This window comes from Lithobates pipiens, unplaced genomic scaffold (genome assembly GCF_037356315.1).
Source record: "Lithobates pipiens isolate NorthernLeopardFrog02 unplaced genomic scaffold, aLitPip1_a1.2 Scaffold_22, whole genome shotgun sequence".
In the NCBI taxonomy this organism is placed as follows: Eukaryota; Metazoa; Chordata; class Amphibia; order Anura; family Ranidae; genus Lithobates; species Lithobates pipiens.
The window spans coordinates 54,904,266-54,920,935 of NW_027507784.1; the positions used below are offsets into that span (position 1 = coordinate 54,904,266).

At 40.4% G+C, this 16,670-nt stretch overlaps 1 protein-coding gene across 10 annotated transcripts in view; it reads left to right on the plus strand.

The window, feature by feature from the left end:
* The window catches only part of RBMS1 (RNA binding motif single stranded interacting protein 1), a 490,465-nt gene that overhangs the window by 452,795 nt on the left and 21,000 nt on the right, over nucleotides 1-16,670 (plus strand). For 5 of the 10 annotated variants that reach the window (XM_077447594.1, XM_077447593.1, XM_077447598.1 and 2 more), the window contains exons 8-10: nucleotides 648-706; nucleotides 5,291-5,381; nucleotides 8,358-8,408. In XM_077447594.1, coding sequence (XP_077303720.1) covers nucleotides 648-706; nucleotides 5,291-5,381; nucleotides 8,358-8,408 — 201 coding nt within the window. The remainder of the gene's footprint in view (nucleotides 1-647; nucleotides 707-5,290; nucleotides 5,382-8,357; nucleotides 8,409-16,670) is intronic. The other 5 variants (XM_077447596.1, XM_077447595.1, XM_077447600.1 and 2 more) reach the window with 1 other exon arrangement.

Genomic DNA, 16,670 nt, shown 5'->3' on the forward strand with positions numbered 1-16,670 from the left:
ATCAGATTAACTTGTTGGTCTAAGGTTACCTACTTGCACCCCTACTCCCCCACCATCTGCATACCCCAAAGTTTTTAAAAACCTTGCAGCTTACCTTTTATTCCAAAGCATTCCAGCTGGTTAGCTGATGATCAGGTTCTATGCTTTGTGATGACACTAGCTCTGGGGGTGAATCATTGACGGCCTGGGGTGACACTGGGCAGTTTATTCTAAGAGGACCTAAATTTTGAGCATGCATACAGTAGATGGTAAATGGTGTGAAAATCTGCATATTGGGCTCTGTCAGGTACCATATGATAGGACACTGTATACTGAATGTGTGTGAGAACCCTTAAAGGTTTCATTCACTCTCCCTCTTATCAAAACTGTTTCACAGGAGGGGGATCTACCGAAGTTGCGTATTTAAATCAGTGTTGAATTAAGCCCTGTATTTCCTATGACTTTGCCTAGTACTGAGGTACACTTGCAGGTAGAATGCAGGACAGGTGTCCTAATAATATCTTGCTACAAAGTTTTGGCTGATGTTCGATCTATCTGCTTGATTAAATAATAATTTGTTATGTCTATGTAAGTGCCTGTACCTATTGCTTTCATTGAACATCAATAAAGATGCAAGGGTTTTGATTCCATTTTTCTCCTCTTCACAGGCTGGAATGACATTGACCTATGACCCCACTGCTGCTATTCAAAATGGGTATGTCAGAAGGTGATTTTCCCAACTCTGATCTTTTCATTCATGTTTGTTTTTGTCCTGGAACACAGTGGGTGCAGCTTTTTGTGGTCTGAACCAATGTTATTGGGAACCAGGAAACTCCAATATCTGACGGCCTCCTGTATAGGAACTTTAATTTGATTTGTTGGTGTAGGCAACACCCTAAAATATCAATGCTTGTACATGAGGCTTTGAAGTTTCTACAGCAGTGCTGAGGAGATTGCAGTCTTTAAAAGTATGAAAGATTCACGAAATCCTGATATTGGGCAAGATAAGAACGAAGTTAAAACTAGATTTGGCATAAACTGAAACTACAGACTATAATCGGGCCCACGACCACAGCCATTGGAGTAGTAATGTGATGCCACTTCAGCCAACTCTGCTACCATTGTGGGGCTCGAGTTCCAAATGTGTTTAAACTGCTGTAATATTTGATGTTCTCCATTAAGACATCCTTGATGTTGAAGAATTTCACACCAGCCCACATATATATTACCATATCTAATAATCCATGCAGGCGCAGGGCACTTCAAGTTGGAGGGGAGCCCCTACTGAATTCGAAATTTGGTAAAAATTGTTAAACTTTTACCCTGTTCAAGATCTGGGGGTGTCGGATTCACCTCTTGACCCACTCAGAGTCAAACGGTAGAGTCAGCTTCTCTCATGTATTTTTATTTTTTTTTCACTGTAATGCCATTCCTCGTTATATTCGCTCACACAATGGGATCAGGGCTGTTGCTTGGCACTTTCCAACATTTTTCAAACTTTTCCCTTGTCCCACCACCTGTCTCTAGTAAACAGGATGTAAAACATCTGCCAGAAGACCTCAGCCCTTTGCCTCTGAAGTCAGGATTAACTGTTCCATAGCCTGCCACTTAGGTGCATGTTATTTTTTTGTAGTAGTAAAACTAACTTTTATTTTGTTTTTTATTTATTTTTAATCTCCTCTAGCAGGGGAGTTGGGGCAATTGACCCCTTTGTCCCCCTTATAAATCCAGCACTGTGTCCAGAATAGGCTCTGCAGCCCACAACAACCAGATACTCCATACCCTTCCATTGCAGCTTGCCTAAAAAGAGGACACGTCATGCAGTCATTGGACAGTGCATGAAAATGTAAGTCCTATCAAAATCAACTGAACTTTTTTTCAAAACAAAATGGCTAATGCTGAGAGTTTTTTTTTTTTTTTTTTTTCATTTTTTTGTTTTTTTTTCCCCCACAAACTGTTTAATGCATTTTTTACACTTTTCTGAAATACATAATTTCTAGATTTGTGTGTTTATAAACAGTTTTTACTACAGTTTTTAGGATAATCAAAACCAGTCTCCCTAAATGTATCAAGTGCATGTTCCTAACACTTTGCACATGTGTACATGAAAGCGTCTGTTTGTCATTAATATCCTGTGGCCTAAAAGAGCAGAGGTGAGCTCTCCCAGGTACTGAAGGCTTCATCTTTTAAAGTGTTTGAAGAGTAGGATGAGAGCACGGCAGGTATGATATTAGTCCAGTAACATGTTATTAAACCCAATAGGCGGTCACAATAATAGCCAATGCAACAGTCCCCCTTCATCAGTCAGAGCTTTGATGCTGACAATAATATGGAGGTTACTGAACAACAATTTGTGATGTGAAAAGATAATTTGGTGCTTGTTCAGGTCACTGGTCAGGCAGCTACCACTGAACACAATCATATCATTTCACATCACAAACTTGTTGTCCAGTAACTGTATTTATTTCTGGCATTAAATCTCTGAAGGGGTACTGGGGAATCCCCGAAACACATTGGATGTTATTGTGACCTCCTGTTGTGTTTCGTAAAAAGACCTACAGGTCTAATATCCTTCCTGTGTCGCTTTCATCCCTCTCCTGCTCTTCAGACTACTCTGGGGACATATTGGACTACCCCAGCTGACAGAAGGCTGCCTCCATAATAAAACTAAAGTTTTATTCTTCTTTGAGCTCAGTGCATCTCTACTAACTCTGTGCTTAATGTTTTAAAGCAGATGTGAATGAATGAGTGACTTGTATAGCACTACCAATGCAAACTGAATCGCCTCAGGGCGTTTTTTGCCACCGATGTCCATCTGCGGTATATTGCGGTCCTTTATCCCATGGAGTCCCGACATGCTTACAAACATACACATATTTTTGGCCAATTTTTTGGGGACAGGATCTAATTAACCTACCAGCATTTCTTTGGAGTGTGGAAGGAAACTAGTACCTGTAGTATACGCACGCAGGCAGATGGTGTCTTGGTTGGGATTTTGAACCAGTGACCCTATTGCTGCTAGGTGAAAGTGCTAACCACTACACCACTGTGCTGCCCCAATCTGGCCCTTATGGCCCTTAGTTACCAAACATATTCTTGGCCAAATGGTTAGCACTTCTGCCCAGCGTTTCGAATCCCAATCATGACACTGCCTGCCTGGAGTTTGCATGTTCTCTCTGTGCCTGTGTGGGTTTCCTCCCACACTCCAAAGACCTGTTGGTAGGTTAGATGGCTCCTGTCTATATTTACCCTAATGTATATATATATAGTACAGACCAAAAGTTTGGACACACCTTCTCATTCAAAGAGTTTTCTTTATTTTCATGACTATGAAAATTGTAGATTCACACTGAAGGCATCCAAACTATGAATTAACACATGTGGAATTATATACTGAACAAAAAAGTGTGAAAAAACTGAAAATATGTCTTATATTCTCGGGTCTTCAAAGTAGCCATCTTTTGCTTTGATTACTGCTCTGCACACTCTTGGCATTCTGTTGATGATCTTCAAGAGGTCGTCACCTGAAATGTCTTTCCAACAGTCTTGAAGGAGTTCCCAGAGATTCTTAGCACTTGTTGGCCCTTTTGCCTTCACTCTGCGGTCCAGCTCACCCCAAACCATCTCGATTGGGTTCAGGTCCGGTGACTGTGGAGGCCAGGTCCTCTGGCGCAGCACCCCATCACACTCCTCCTTGGTCAAATAGCCCTTACACAGCCTGGAGGTGTGTTTGGAGTCACTGTCCTGTTGAAAAATAAATGATGGTCCAACTAAACGCAAACCGGATGGAATAGCATGCCTCTGCAAGATGCTGTGGTAGCCGTGCTGGTTCAGTATGCCTTCAATTTTGAATAAATCCCCAACAGTGTCACCAGCAAAGTACCCCCACACCATCACACCTCCTCCTCCATGCTTCATGGTGGGAAGCAGGCATGTAGAGTCCATCTGTTCACCTCTTCTGCGTCGCACAAAGACACGGTGGTTGGAACCAAAGATCTCAAACTTGAACTCATCAGACCAAAGCACAGATTTCCACTGGTCTAATGTCCATTCCTTGTGTTCTTTAGCCCAAACAATTCTCTTCTGCTTGTTGCCTGTCCTCAGCAGTGGTTTCCTAGCAGCTATTTTACCATGAAGGCCTGATTCACACAGTCTCCTCTTAACAGTTGTTCTAGAGATGTGTCTGCTGCTAGAACTCTGTGTGGCATTGACCTGTTCTCTAATCTGAGCTGCTGTTAACCTGCGATTTCTGAGGCTGGTGACTCGGATGAACTTATCGTCCACAGCAGAGGTGACTCTTGTTCTTCCTTTCCTGGGGCGGTCCTCATGTGAGCCAGTTTCTTTGTAGTGCTTGATGGTTTTTGCCACTGCACTTGGGGACACTTTCAAAGTTTTCCCAATTGTTCAGACTGACTGACCTCCATTTCTTAAAGTAATGATGAACACTCGTTTTTCTTTACTTAGCTGCTTTTTTCTCGCCATAATACAAATTCTAACAGTCTATTCAGTAGGACTATCAGCTGTGTACTGTATCCACCTCCTGCATAACACAACTGATGGTCCCAATCCCATTTATAAGGCTTGAAATCCCACTTATTAAACCTGTCAGGGCATACCTGTGAAGTGAAAACCATTTTTTGGTGACTACCTCTTGAAGCTCATCAACAGAATGCCAAGAGTGTGCGGAGCAGTAATCAAAGCAAAGGGTGGCTACTTTGAAGACCCTAGAATATAAGACATATTTTCAGTTGTTTCACACTTTTTTGTTAAGTATATAATTCCACATAGGTTAATTCATAGTTTGGATGCCTTCAGTGTCAATCTACAATTTTCATAGTCATGAAAATAAAGAAAACTTTGAATGAGAAGGTGTCCAAACTTTTGGTCTGTACTGTATATATGTATGTGTGTGTGTGTGTATGTATGTGTGTATGTGTGTATGTGTGTGTGTGTATATGTGTATGTGTATATGTATATGTGTATATATATATATATATATATATATATATATATATATATATATTGTGTAAAGTGCTGCGTTCTATAAGTACCCGTAAATGCATAAAAAAAATTAAATATCCTTCTATTCACTTTCCCAGGCTGCTCCAAAAATACTGAAACATTTGGTTTCTGTGGGTTCTGTTCTTCCTTAGGTTATTATGGAGCATTGGCTTTTTTAAATTCATTTAAAAGGAGTACCACACTGCATTCTCGCCAGTATCCGAAATGGTCACCAAATTGCTGCCACCACTGTCTGTAAGCAATAGCTGTGCATCAGCAGTAGACTGATGTTGCTTTTCTCCTCCTGCAGGTTCTATCCGCCGTATAGCATTGCCACAAACAGGATGATTACACAGACTTCTATCACCCCTTATATCGCATCTCCCGTCTCAACGTACCAGGTGAGTGGATGAGATATTGAGAACTACCCATCTGGAAGGCTAATTATTGAGCTTTACAGTTTATTCAAACAAAAGTACTTTCATAAATGACGGGACTGAAGGAAGGAGCCTGTTATCATGCTAATTGCTTTGATTTAAAAAGCGGCACTTTCCGCATTAAACCTTTGCTGTTTTGTCTAATGTGTGATCGTTTTTCAGTTTTCTGTGTCTGAGTTTAGTTGGATTGAGGCTTGCAGGTTTTTGCAGTAGACGGTGATGGACTGAGTAAAGCCCCATATACGCTATCAGATTTTCTGATATTTTTATTTTTTTATTTTTTTCCCCCTTTCCTTCATTTACCAAAACCATATAATATGAGGTCAAACCTTAGGAGTTTCAATGTGTATGCAATCAGGCAGGCCCTTCTACTACATGATTTTGGTAAATCTGAAGACAAAAATCAGCAGAAAATCTGATAGTGTGTGTATGGGGCTTTACCGTCAACTGTGTGTGTATTTGGGACACTGGTAATGGGTATTCAGGTTCAGAAATCTCAACTGTAGCACCATGACAGCCATAACAAAGGGGTCTCACATTTTTTTAAATTTTTTTTTTGTTTTGAATAGAATGGGAATTTTGTCAGCATAATTTTATTTTTTTGTCCATCTCCTGTTTCGGAGATTTTTACGCACTTCCTTTCCCCAAAAGGAACTGTAAGGAATAGTAACTTAACCAGAAGGGACACATGACATACAAAAACTTCATAAAGGTTAGACCCTCTGTGCCTTTTTTTTTTTTTATTTTTATTTTTTTTTTATTTTTTTTTTACCTCTATGCACCCTTTAGGGTACATAAAGTATGAGATGGAGATCAAGATGGCAGGCTAATAAGTTTTAGGGTCACTTTCACTTGGGCACACTACAATGTCCACCTGTGAAGGTCCGCATGGGTATGTATGATGGGGACTGCCTGCAGACATGCAAGAATACCTGTGCATCCCAGTTGTGGTCAAACTCAGCCCTTGCACGGGATGGGGGTATGGTGTAGTACACCCATATGAATGAGGCGGAACTCCTTTAATGCTGTTCAGCTCTTAAGGGAATTGACTCTGAACTTGCAGCTCTCTAATTGGGCAAATGTTTGATACAAAGTGAGCACACCTGCTATCACATCCTTAGAGACTGAATGTATAATTAGAAGACCACTCCAGCACTACCAGCAAATAGGTGTGGTATACTGACCTGTTTCAAGGATCAAGCCCTTTTTCTTTGGAAACAAAAAAAGGTCTAATTTCCTGTTGCCTCACTGGGACAGGGTGTTAGGGGAAATCTCCCCTGCGGGACCTGGACAGTAGAAAATTACCTCAGCGGGAGGGGTTTAAACCTTTTTCTTCTGTGTGTGTCTATATATCTAATCTCTATATGCAGTAAAGCATGCTGCATTCCACTCTGTGGCACATAAGGGTTTAATCCTCCTCATTGTGTAAAAAGGCTGTTTGATCCTGTATTCACACATCCTCCTTTTTACACTGACTTCAGAACTGGTCCAAATAAGACAGTTACTGGAGTCGGCCTGCGCATGCTCAGTTTGATGTGTATTGCTAGAGCTCTTTTTTTTTTTTTTTTTTTTTTTTTTTTTTCCATAGGAGTGTATGCGATACGTACAGGGCCAATCAACACTGTCCAGAGGGCAAAGGGTCCTGGGTCCTGATAGGACAGCTCAGTGCAGTATGAAAAACTCCTACCAAGCTTTAACCAGGAACTGATAGAAGTCACAAAACTGCTATATACTGCTGAGAGTATTTAGCAGTTTATATTTACTGAAATAATTGCATTTCCGTGTTCCGTGTTCTGTGTACTGTGGGAGACCAGATATAGTGAATGCAGGGTCCTGGGTTTAGTATCACTTTAAGTGACTCTTGTACTTTGTTGTGCAAGGACAAATGAAAGTCACTTTAGGGAATTAAAATGGCACAATAACATGATTCATGGCCATAGCATACCCCACCAGTCCTTATAATGGGCCAGCTCATTATTCTGTGAGCTTTGTTGGAATGTGAATACTGGGTAGTGCTCTTAACCACAAAACTTGGCCTGAAACTTGCGTGGTCAATCCCAGCCTGAACATTTTGCCTCTAAACAATGGCAATTTTGGTTTTAAATTAAAAACTTCCATAGTATTTTGGGTATGCTGGAGGGAGAATTCTAATGTGCATCCAAAAACTAGCCACAGACCACCAGTAATATGTATTTTTCAGACGTTGATGTGGTCAGTGGTGCTCTCCCGGAGTCCAGTCGAATTCAATTTGCACGAGACTTGGATTTTGCCTGTGGCCAGCACTAAAGTGATGTATAAGCTTGTTTAGAGCAAAGGACAATGATGGGATGAAAAGCCGAGCAACCTACAACAATCACTTTTTATTTTGATGAATAATTAGATCAGTGATTATTTCCGATTGGCTGCTGTGGGTAGCTGCGCTTTGAAAATGCCTTTTTGTTTTATTGAATGTATCCGCTAGCTCCAAATGTTTGCTCTTTCAGCCATTACAATTTAGAAGTTAAAAGAAACTATGGGCAAAATAAAATAAAAACTAGGTTAGATCAATATAGATAATTGTATTAATATAATCTAAAAAAAAAAAAAAAAAAAAATATATATATATATATATATATATATATATATATATATATATATATATATATATATATATATATATATATATATATATATATATATATATATATATATATATATTATTTATTTTGCAAATACGTGCTGCAGATGTGAAACTATAACACAACCTGTGACAAATCAAGGCATGAGTGTTTGCAGAAGTACAGGGTATTTCCATAAAGACAGCCCCTGTGTCACCGGTGTAACAAGTAATTTGAACCATGCTGGCATGCATTTGGCTTATCTAAACAGTTACATCTTGACAATAAACAAGAGGCAATCTGTTTCTCTAACTTGCGTATTTTTATTTTGTTTTTTTTGTAGGTGCCAAGTCCATCCTGGATGCAGCCACAACCCTACATCATGCAGCATGCTGTAAGTACTAAATGGGCCCATAAACAGTGACACCTACAGGCCACAGAAGTGTACTACACTGTGACACTTGTCACTCATAGCTTTTAAACCAAGAAATGTTAAAGGGTATACGAAAACTTTTTTTTTTTTTTTCTTCCCCCCACAGCACTACTTTTTTAAATCTATAGACTCACTTCATTCTTAATGCAGACATCCCTGCGTGCTTAGTGGGACTTTTTTAAATGAGAATTACAAAAGTGTTGCAATGTTATATTTTTTTTTTCCTGTGGTATGTGGTTGCATGCCTGTTACCAATTGACAGCAATTTCTTAAAATGCTCCTTGTGCGATGCTTTAACTATTTTAACCCACATCCTGACCCTTATCTAACCTTACCCAAACCTACACTGACTCTACAGAGATAATAAATAACTGAAGAAAAAAAAATATATATATATATATGTAATATATATTTTTTTTTTCTTCAGTTATTTATATATTATATTCTATGTATGTGTGTGTGTATATATGTATATATGTATATATATATATATATATATATATATATATATATATATATATATATATATATATATATATATATATATATATATAATGTTACAAATTATGCTTTCTAGAGCTTACGTGAGGATTGTGAAGCAAGGTGGTGCAGATTACTTTTTGTTCATTCACTAGTCATATACTAAAGTTATCACACTGTAAAACTGAGCTACAGGTTTCTTGTGACTAAATTTGTTTGGACCAAGTTGTTCCCAATTAAATTTTTGCTTCACTAACAGATGTGCCCACTGGGAGCGCTGGATCATCGGCTACATACAGTATACGGAGCGGTGTTCCAGCAGTGGGATGGGAACTTCCTTGTTCTGTTCCCAGAAGAAAATCTTGTCGGGCTGAGTGCTGCTCAGCCATTCACAGGAAGCCTTGTTTCATACAAATACAATGCTTTTTCTGATTGGCTGAAGTGGAAATCATGACCACCTCTGCCCACCTCTCCACCTTAGCAAATTGGAGGAAGCCATATGTTCATTTGATCATGTATCTGTTACATATTTATACAACGCACCCAGTGGGTGCATCTGCTAGTGAAATAAATAGTTAGTTTGGGCCAGCTTGGTCCAAACTATGAAAATTCACTAGAAACCTGGAGATAGGATTTAAAGTGGTTGTAAACCACAGCATAACCCTCTATAGTGTGCACTTGTCTCAATCCAGAGCACTAAGTGTAATTTCTGTGTGCAGCTTTGTTCCTCTGCTGTCAGCATGAATAACTTCTGACATGTTCTCTTGACACCAAGAGAAAAAAAGTGACAGGGGAGAGACAGCCTCAGCTCTGTTCCTGTGTGGGGGGGGGGGGGGGGTCCCTTTCCCTTTCCCTTTCCCTTTCCCTTTCCCTTTCCCTTTCCCTTTCCCTTTCCCTTTCCCTTTCCCTTCCCTTCCCTCAGCTCTCAGAGTTCTCACTGAGCTCTGCAGAGTGTAATTTCAGCTCTCTACCCCTGTTTTCTGAAAGCTTAGACAAGCTTTATAAAGTCTGAACAGCTGTAGAGGAGAGGAGACTGCAGATAAACAGGTACAACTTGCATAGTAGGATTTGTTTCAGCTGTGTATCATGAGGTCCATTACTTCACTGAGTATATGTAAGGGTTTACAACCACTTTAAAGTAAAGAAAGTAAACCCGATCCTTTAAAAAAAAAAAAAAAAAAAAAAATCTGCAAGGCAATGGCATAATGTGCTAGTATGCATCGCTTCGAGCCACGATGATGTCACTGCGTCGGGAGCCATGACATTGAGCTCTACTCGTGCCGTCCCTTCAGATCGCATGTGCTGCAGACATTCCCGGCTGCATGCAGATTGTGTATCCTCTAAACAGTGCAAGTTTATCAGATATTCACTGTACCTACAGGTAAGCCTTATTATAGTCTTGCCTGTTGGTTCAAGTTTTAAAAAGTAAATAAATAAAAAAAAAAGACATTACTACCACTTTAAGGCCTCACACAGACGTGTGAGGCTCTATCACATAAATTAGAGGCCAGGATACAGTTTCTATGTACAGCAGACTTGAGTAATGAATGGAATCTGTATGCAGCTGTACACTGGTTTATGGGGCTACTACTTGCATGATCATGCGTATGTGTGTACAACTCTGGGCACAAGCGGTCTATAGTTGTAGGACTTAATGTACGCAAGTCGCGGCATAAACCGCATGCAGCCATTGGTTTCTATTGGAGCTATGTATTGTAGACATGGAAACACGCCCACAATTTACATTATACGCTCTTGTGCGTGCAAGAGAGCTAAATCTTTGTCAAGTGATGCCAAATAAAAATACTTGCTATACACGTGCCATAACTTTATGAGCTTCCATCATTAACAGCTAAAGGTAGCCAATAAAGGGCATTACTCAAACGCCAAACTTTCTGCAATAATGACTCCGATATTTGCACACTGCAAATATGCCTTCATTTTTCATTTAAAGTATGACTTGCGCCATAAAATCCCACTCCCCATATAAAAGCAGTTTGTAGAGCGATTCTTGGATTATGAAACCTATTGTGAGTTACTTATTATGCTCAGACTGCATTATGTGCGGCTGCTCTCTTTTTTTTTTTGTAATTGTTAACACACCTTCCCCGAGTAAACAGTGTCAGCGTATTTAATCATTCAGCCTTGGGGCCCCCTCCGCTCTTACATCTGTTATGTCCGCTCGCTGGGGCTGAACAGTCTTAAAGGAATTCTTATACTGGAGTAACATTAAAGACTTGTCATTTACTCAATATTGAGGCCTCTGCTTTGGGGCTTCAACATTGTTCACCCAGTCTGTCCCTACACTAGAAGCTGGGGGCCACATGTGCTCAGAATGGCCGACGCCAATAAGGAACTGAATGAGTAGGCATCATTTTTAAAATGTCTGAGGATTTTATTTATTTTTTTAATACCATGATGCACTGTATGGCCTTTGAAACCAAGTCAACCGCTTTAGTGTAAAAGTAGGGAACGGAGTAGCCGTAGTGTCCTTCCTATAGAAGCCTACATTACATCTTGTCCCACACTGTCAAGCAGACAGTATAGAAGGGTGCGCAACCTAAAATGGCACCCTAGGACTCCAAATACCAGTAAGCACTCCTTAACCACTTCAGCCCCAGAAGATTTGGCTGCTGAATGACCAGGCCATTTTTACGATTTGGCACTGCGTCATTTTAACTGACAATTGCGCAGTCACGCGATGTTGCACCCAAAAAATTTGATGTCCTTTTTTCCCCACAAATAGAGCTTTCTTTTGGTGGTATTTGATCGCCTCTGCGGTTTTATTTGCGCTATAAACAAAAAAAGCGTAATTTTTTATAAAAAACGCAATATTTGGTACCTTTTGCTATAATGTTCCTTTTTTTTTTTTTGTTATTTTTTTCCCCAGTTTAGTCCGATTATGTATTCTACATATTTTTGGTAAAAAACGCAATTTGATTGGTTTGCGCAAAAGTTATAGCATCTACAAAATAGGGGATTTATAGCATTTTTATTATTTGTTTTACTAGTAATGCCGGTGATCTGCAATTTTTATTGCGACTGCAACGTTATGGCAAACACTTGTGACGCATTTTTGGGACCATTGTTGTTTATACAGCGATCAGTGCTATAAAAAAAATGCACTGATTACTGTAAAAATGTCACTGGCAGGGAAGGGGTTAACACTAGGGGGGATCAAGGGGTTAACTGTGTTCCCTAGGTGTGTTTCTAACTGTAGAAGGAGGGGACTGACCTAGAGGAAGTGACTGATTGTGGTTCCTAAACTAATAGGAACTCGCGATCTGTTACGCCTCTCCTCACAGAACAGGGATTTGTGTGACACGCACACGCATGCACGCACGCACTGCTATCCCGATCCCACCTACTGACGTATAGCTATGACTGCTTGTGGGATCATGACAGCAGCTGGACGGCAAGGGGTTAAAGTGGCTGTTCCGCCCCCCCCACACGAAAAATTAAGTCAGCAGCTACAAATACTGTAGCTGCTGACTTTTTTTTAAATATTTAGGACACTTACACTGTCCAGGGTTCCCGAAATGTCCGCACCCCAGCCAATTTTCAGATCAGCTTTAGGGTTCTGCCGCTACCGTTCCTGGAAAGGAAAAGCGGCAGTGAAGTCCTTTGCCAGTCCTCCTACCTCGCATGCGCAAAGCGCACTGTGCTTTTTCTAATTGGTGCGGAAGAGGGGAGGCTGAACTTCCGAGGGACTGCGCCATCTCCGGAAGTGGGGAAGGGTAACCCTCCCCCCCTGAAAGGTGCGAAATGTGGCATCGGAGTGGAGCGGAACGTGTAAGTGGAAGTTCCACTTTTACATTTAAAAAAAAAAAGCTGAACCTTCTATAGTGTATACTTTTCTCAATCCAAAGCACCTGTTGTGATTAATATCTACTTTCTAAAGCTGGCCATACACCTATAGATTATCTGCAGATTTTCTATGGTTAGATGGAAAAAGTGCAACAGATTTCTCCATGTTCACTAAACTGTGTGGATGGAGGAATCTCCCACTTTTTCCATCTAACCATTGAAAATCTGCAGATAATCTATAGGTATATGGCCAGCTTTACATCTATCTACATGACAGCCTATGTGCCAACACTAGACGGTCCTGGGACATGGCTCCGCCCCCTCTAAAATGCAGCATGTAGTTGACAGCCTCAGCTTTGCATGTTTCCTTATGAGATGGTGTAGAAATAGGTGTGTCCTTTTCCCTCCATTCACATCTCAGATTACACTGAGCTCTTTGCTCAGATCTCCACCCCCTGCCTTCTGGCAAAATGCTTTCTAAATGTTCTACTTTGTAGAGGGATGGCTGTAGATAAACAGGTACACCTTTTATGTAGGAGGATTTGTTTGAAGTGACTGTAAAGGCTGAAGGTGTTTTACCTTCATGCATTGTATGCATGAAGGTAAAAAAACTTTCCATGTGCTGCCCTCCCCAAAATTAACCTGAGCTCCCTCTCGATCCAGCCATGTGCATGAGAGCCAACATGCTCTTCTCATTGGTTGAGACAGTAGTGGGAGCTATTGGCTCCAATGAGAAGAGAGGGGGGGGGGGCAGGGCTGAGCCATGGCTTGGTGTCCTATGGATTCATAGAGCAGGACTCAAGATCAAGCACATACCCGTACCCCATAGCTAGTGTCTTGTTGTTGGGGACACTGGCCAAGGGGAGGAGCCAGGAGTGCTGGTGGTGGGACCTGAGAAGAAGTTTCTGCTCTATGCAAAACCACTACACAGAGCAGGTAAGTTTAACATATTATTTTGCTGAACCTTTGAAACCACTTGAATCTCTGTATATCTGAGGCTAGTCACTTCACTGGGTATACATGAGGGTTTACAACCACTATGGGATGTTTTTTTTTTTTTTTATATATTTTTTTTAAAAAAAAAACATTGCAGGGTTATTTACATGTACATTTGCTCTGTGTGAATTGGGGGGGCAAAAACAAATGGTATTATGCCATTTTCTCTCTAGGCTGAATTTTCTTCAGAATCAGGAAAATTCCACATTCTGGCCACTAGATGGAGCTATCATAGTAACTAAAGGAAAAACTTTTTTTTTTTTTCTTCTAGTTTATTTTTTTTATTTTTCGGTTTTGGAAGCGTGGAGAGGGGTCTTTGTTTTCTGCCCTTCCCTTTAGGGAGATTAGCCCTTTCTAGCTGTCCGGTTTTCCATTATTGCTAAAAGTGAATTTTGGGTCACCAGAGCAGAAGTAGAGACCCTGTTCTTTATAGTTTTAACCAGGGATTCCCTCGCTTTGGAGGGATTTTCTCTTACTTCCTGGTTTGGCTACGAGGCAGGAAGTGAAGGGAAATCTCTCTATTGGGACACAGCCAAATTGGGTCATTGCTACAGCCAAAATAGGTTTTGCCTTTAGTTCTACTCTTATACATATTTTTTTTATGGCCACTAGTAGAGACAATAGAAAATATCTTAAAAAACAAACAATATTCGGGCATTTGTTGGTTGACTGAATGCTATGGCCACTACATATTGCACATTGTCTACACTTCGAGATTCAGGCCTATTTTTGAATGGGGTATTGACGTCATGTGTAGGCCGGGTTCCTGTACTTTTCACATTTTATTCATAAAGTAATTTCCCCATAAAAATACCCAGATAGTCCCTTATCAAGCTCAATCTCTGTATCTTTCGCTTTGCCTCAGTAACCACAAACCGCGCTTTCGTCAATTTCCTTCTTGCAGGAAAGTCTTTGAGAACACAGCACGCGCCTGCGGCCCTGTTTCCCAATTGTCACATGTTCGTTATGTTTGAAAGGGCCTATGAATGTTTCATGTAACAAGCTTCTCAAACGAACGCTACATAGGGAGATGCACATTTCTTTTGTCTTCTTTTGTAGAGCCATACAGTATTTATTATCTTACAAAACAGTCAGGAACATGCAACAGAATTTCATTCATTTAAAGCAGAACTGCAGGAAAAAGTGGGAGGAAAATAGAACATTTTATCTAATGAGCTTTTCAAATCACAAATGGGACAAAATGATAATAGAGTAGCATCAGAACACCCTTAAAGGACACCTCTGTTCTGTGCTCTACTCTAATCATGTTTACAGTGCATCTACGGGCTTTTTTTTTTTTTTTTTAAATCGGAATTCCCAGCTGTCTCTACCCCATTCTTTCTTTTTGTCCTGGTGACCACGTCACTGAAAGTGAGCAAAAATTCATTTTGAATTCTCACCAGAAAAGGAATAGCGGAGAACTCAAAAGGGGATACGTCCGGGGACCACAATCTAGAAGGACCTTTCCCTCGCTTTCCTGTCTATGGCACAAGAAGTGAAGGAAAATCTCCCCAAAGGGACATGGCAAAACTGACATAGGTTTTAACCCTACCCTATGCTATCTAAAAAAGAAAAAAAAAATGTAGCTTTGGAATATCTAATTGACTCTCCCTTTGCAAGTGCTGCTTTATATGGGGCAGCTAAGATGAAGGTACATTTCAGAAGTTATTAGCGACATGTAAAAATACACTTATTTTTCTTGCCAGGAGTTCAGCTAGTAAAATTGTATCTTGGTGTCTGAGGTGGGGAGTGTAAATCTGCAATTTTTTGTCTGGGCTTCCCCCACATTGTATCAGTATGGCTGATGCAAGAACCACAGGATACAAATTTTGGTTCTAACAATGAGTGATTTTTATTTTTTTCAGTTTCTCATTCAGGCCTCCTTGGCCGCTGCGCAGGATGACCCGGGCCTCCTTGGCCACTGCGCAGGTTGACCCAGGCCTCCTTGGCCGCTGCGCAGGTTGACCCGGGCCTCCTTGGCCATCAAGTACTGGACCTTGCCCTTTCCTATACTCCATGACCTAGAAGGAACATAGCTCTCTATCCCTCAGATAGCTGAGAACAATATAATTATCAGTCGGCACAGGCAAAGCACATGACACTATAAGCTCGCAAGATTTTTGACAAGATCCACAGCTGTTTTCTTGTTTATTCGTTCATTGGAGAATTTAAGTAGGAAACCATTCAGCTTTACTGTTCAGCTTTAAGGTTTACATACCCTAAGCTTTCCATTTTATTTTTATTTTTTTCAATGGTAATTTTTTTTCTAAACTGTAATATCTCATTTAAGGTTGATTATACTACAGATAGTCAGTGTAGCACGAGAAAAAAAAAAAAAAGAAACTTTGCAATTCATATATAGCCAATGCAATGCCTATTGGATATATGATGCATATTATAAACCTCTCGGACATCAAGAAGTCCCAGTTAATATAAAAAGTAAAGCTTTAAAGGGACTTGTGACCCTAAAGTGATATTAAACTCTGGCGTACAAAAGAATGGTATTTGAGTATTCACTCAAAACATACCTGTTATTGCTCTCAGCCTCATCCAAATCTCCAATTATTTAGATTTTATTTTATTATTTTGGGATGTGATCTGACTTCCTGTTAGAGGGTGGATCTTCCTTCTCCTTGGCCCCACTATATGTAGGAACATCGGCACCTTCTCTTGCTCACTCCCAAGATGGACTATGGGTTTGTCAATGTGCATAGAGCCGTGTACGTGACTGCAACTAGAGCTGGTCATACATGATCACTTGTTTCTAGGGGTGCACCGAATGGGTTTTTTGGTGCCGAAATCAATACTGAAAATGGAAAATACACTAGGCCGAAAACCGATACCTATTTAAAAAAAATATATTTTTATATAGGAGATGGTGAAAGACTGGGGACATGGTACAGGAGATGGTCAGAGACTGACCATCTCCTGTACCATGTC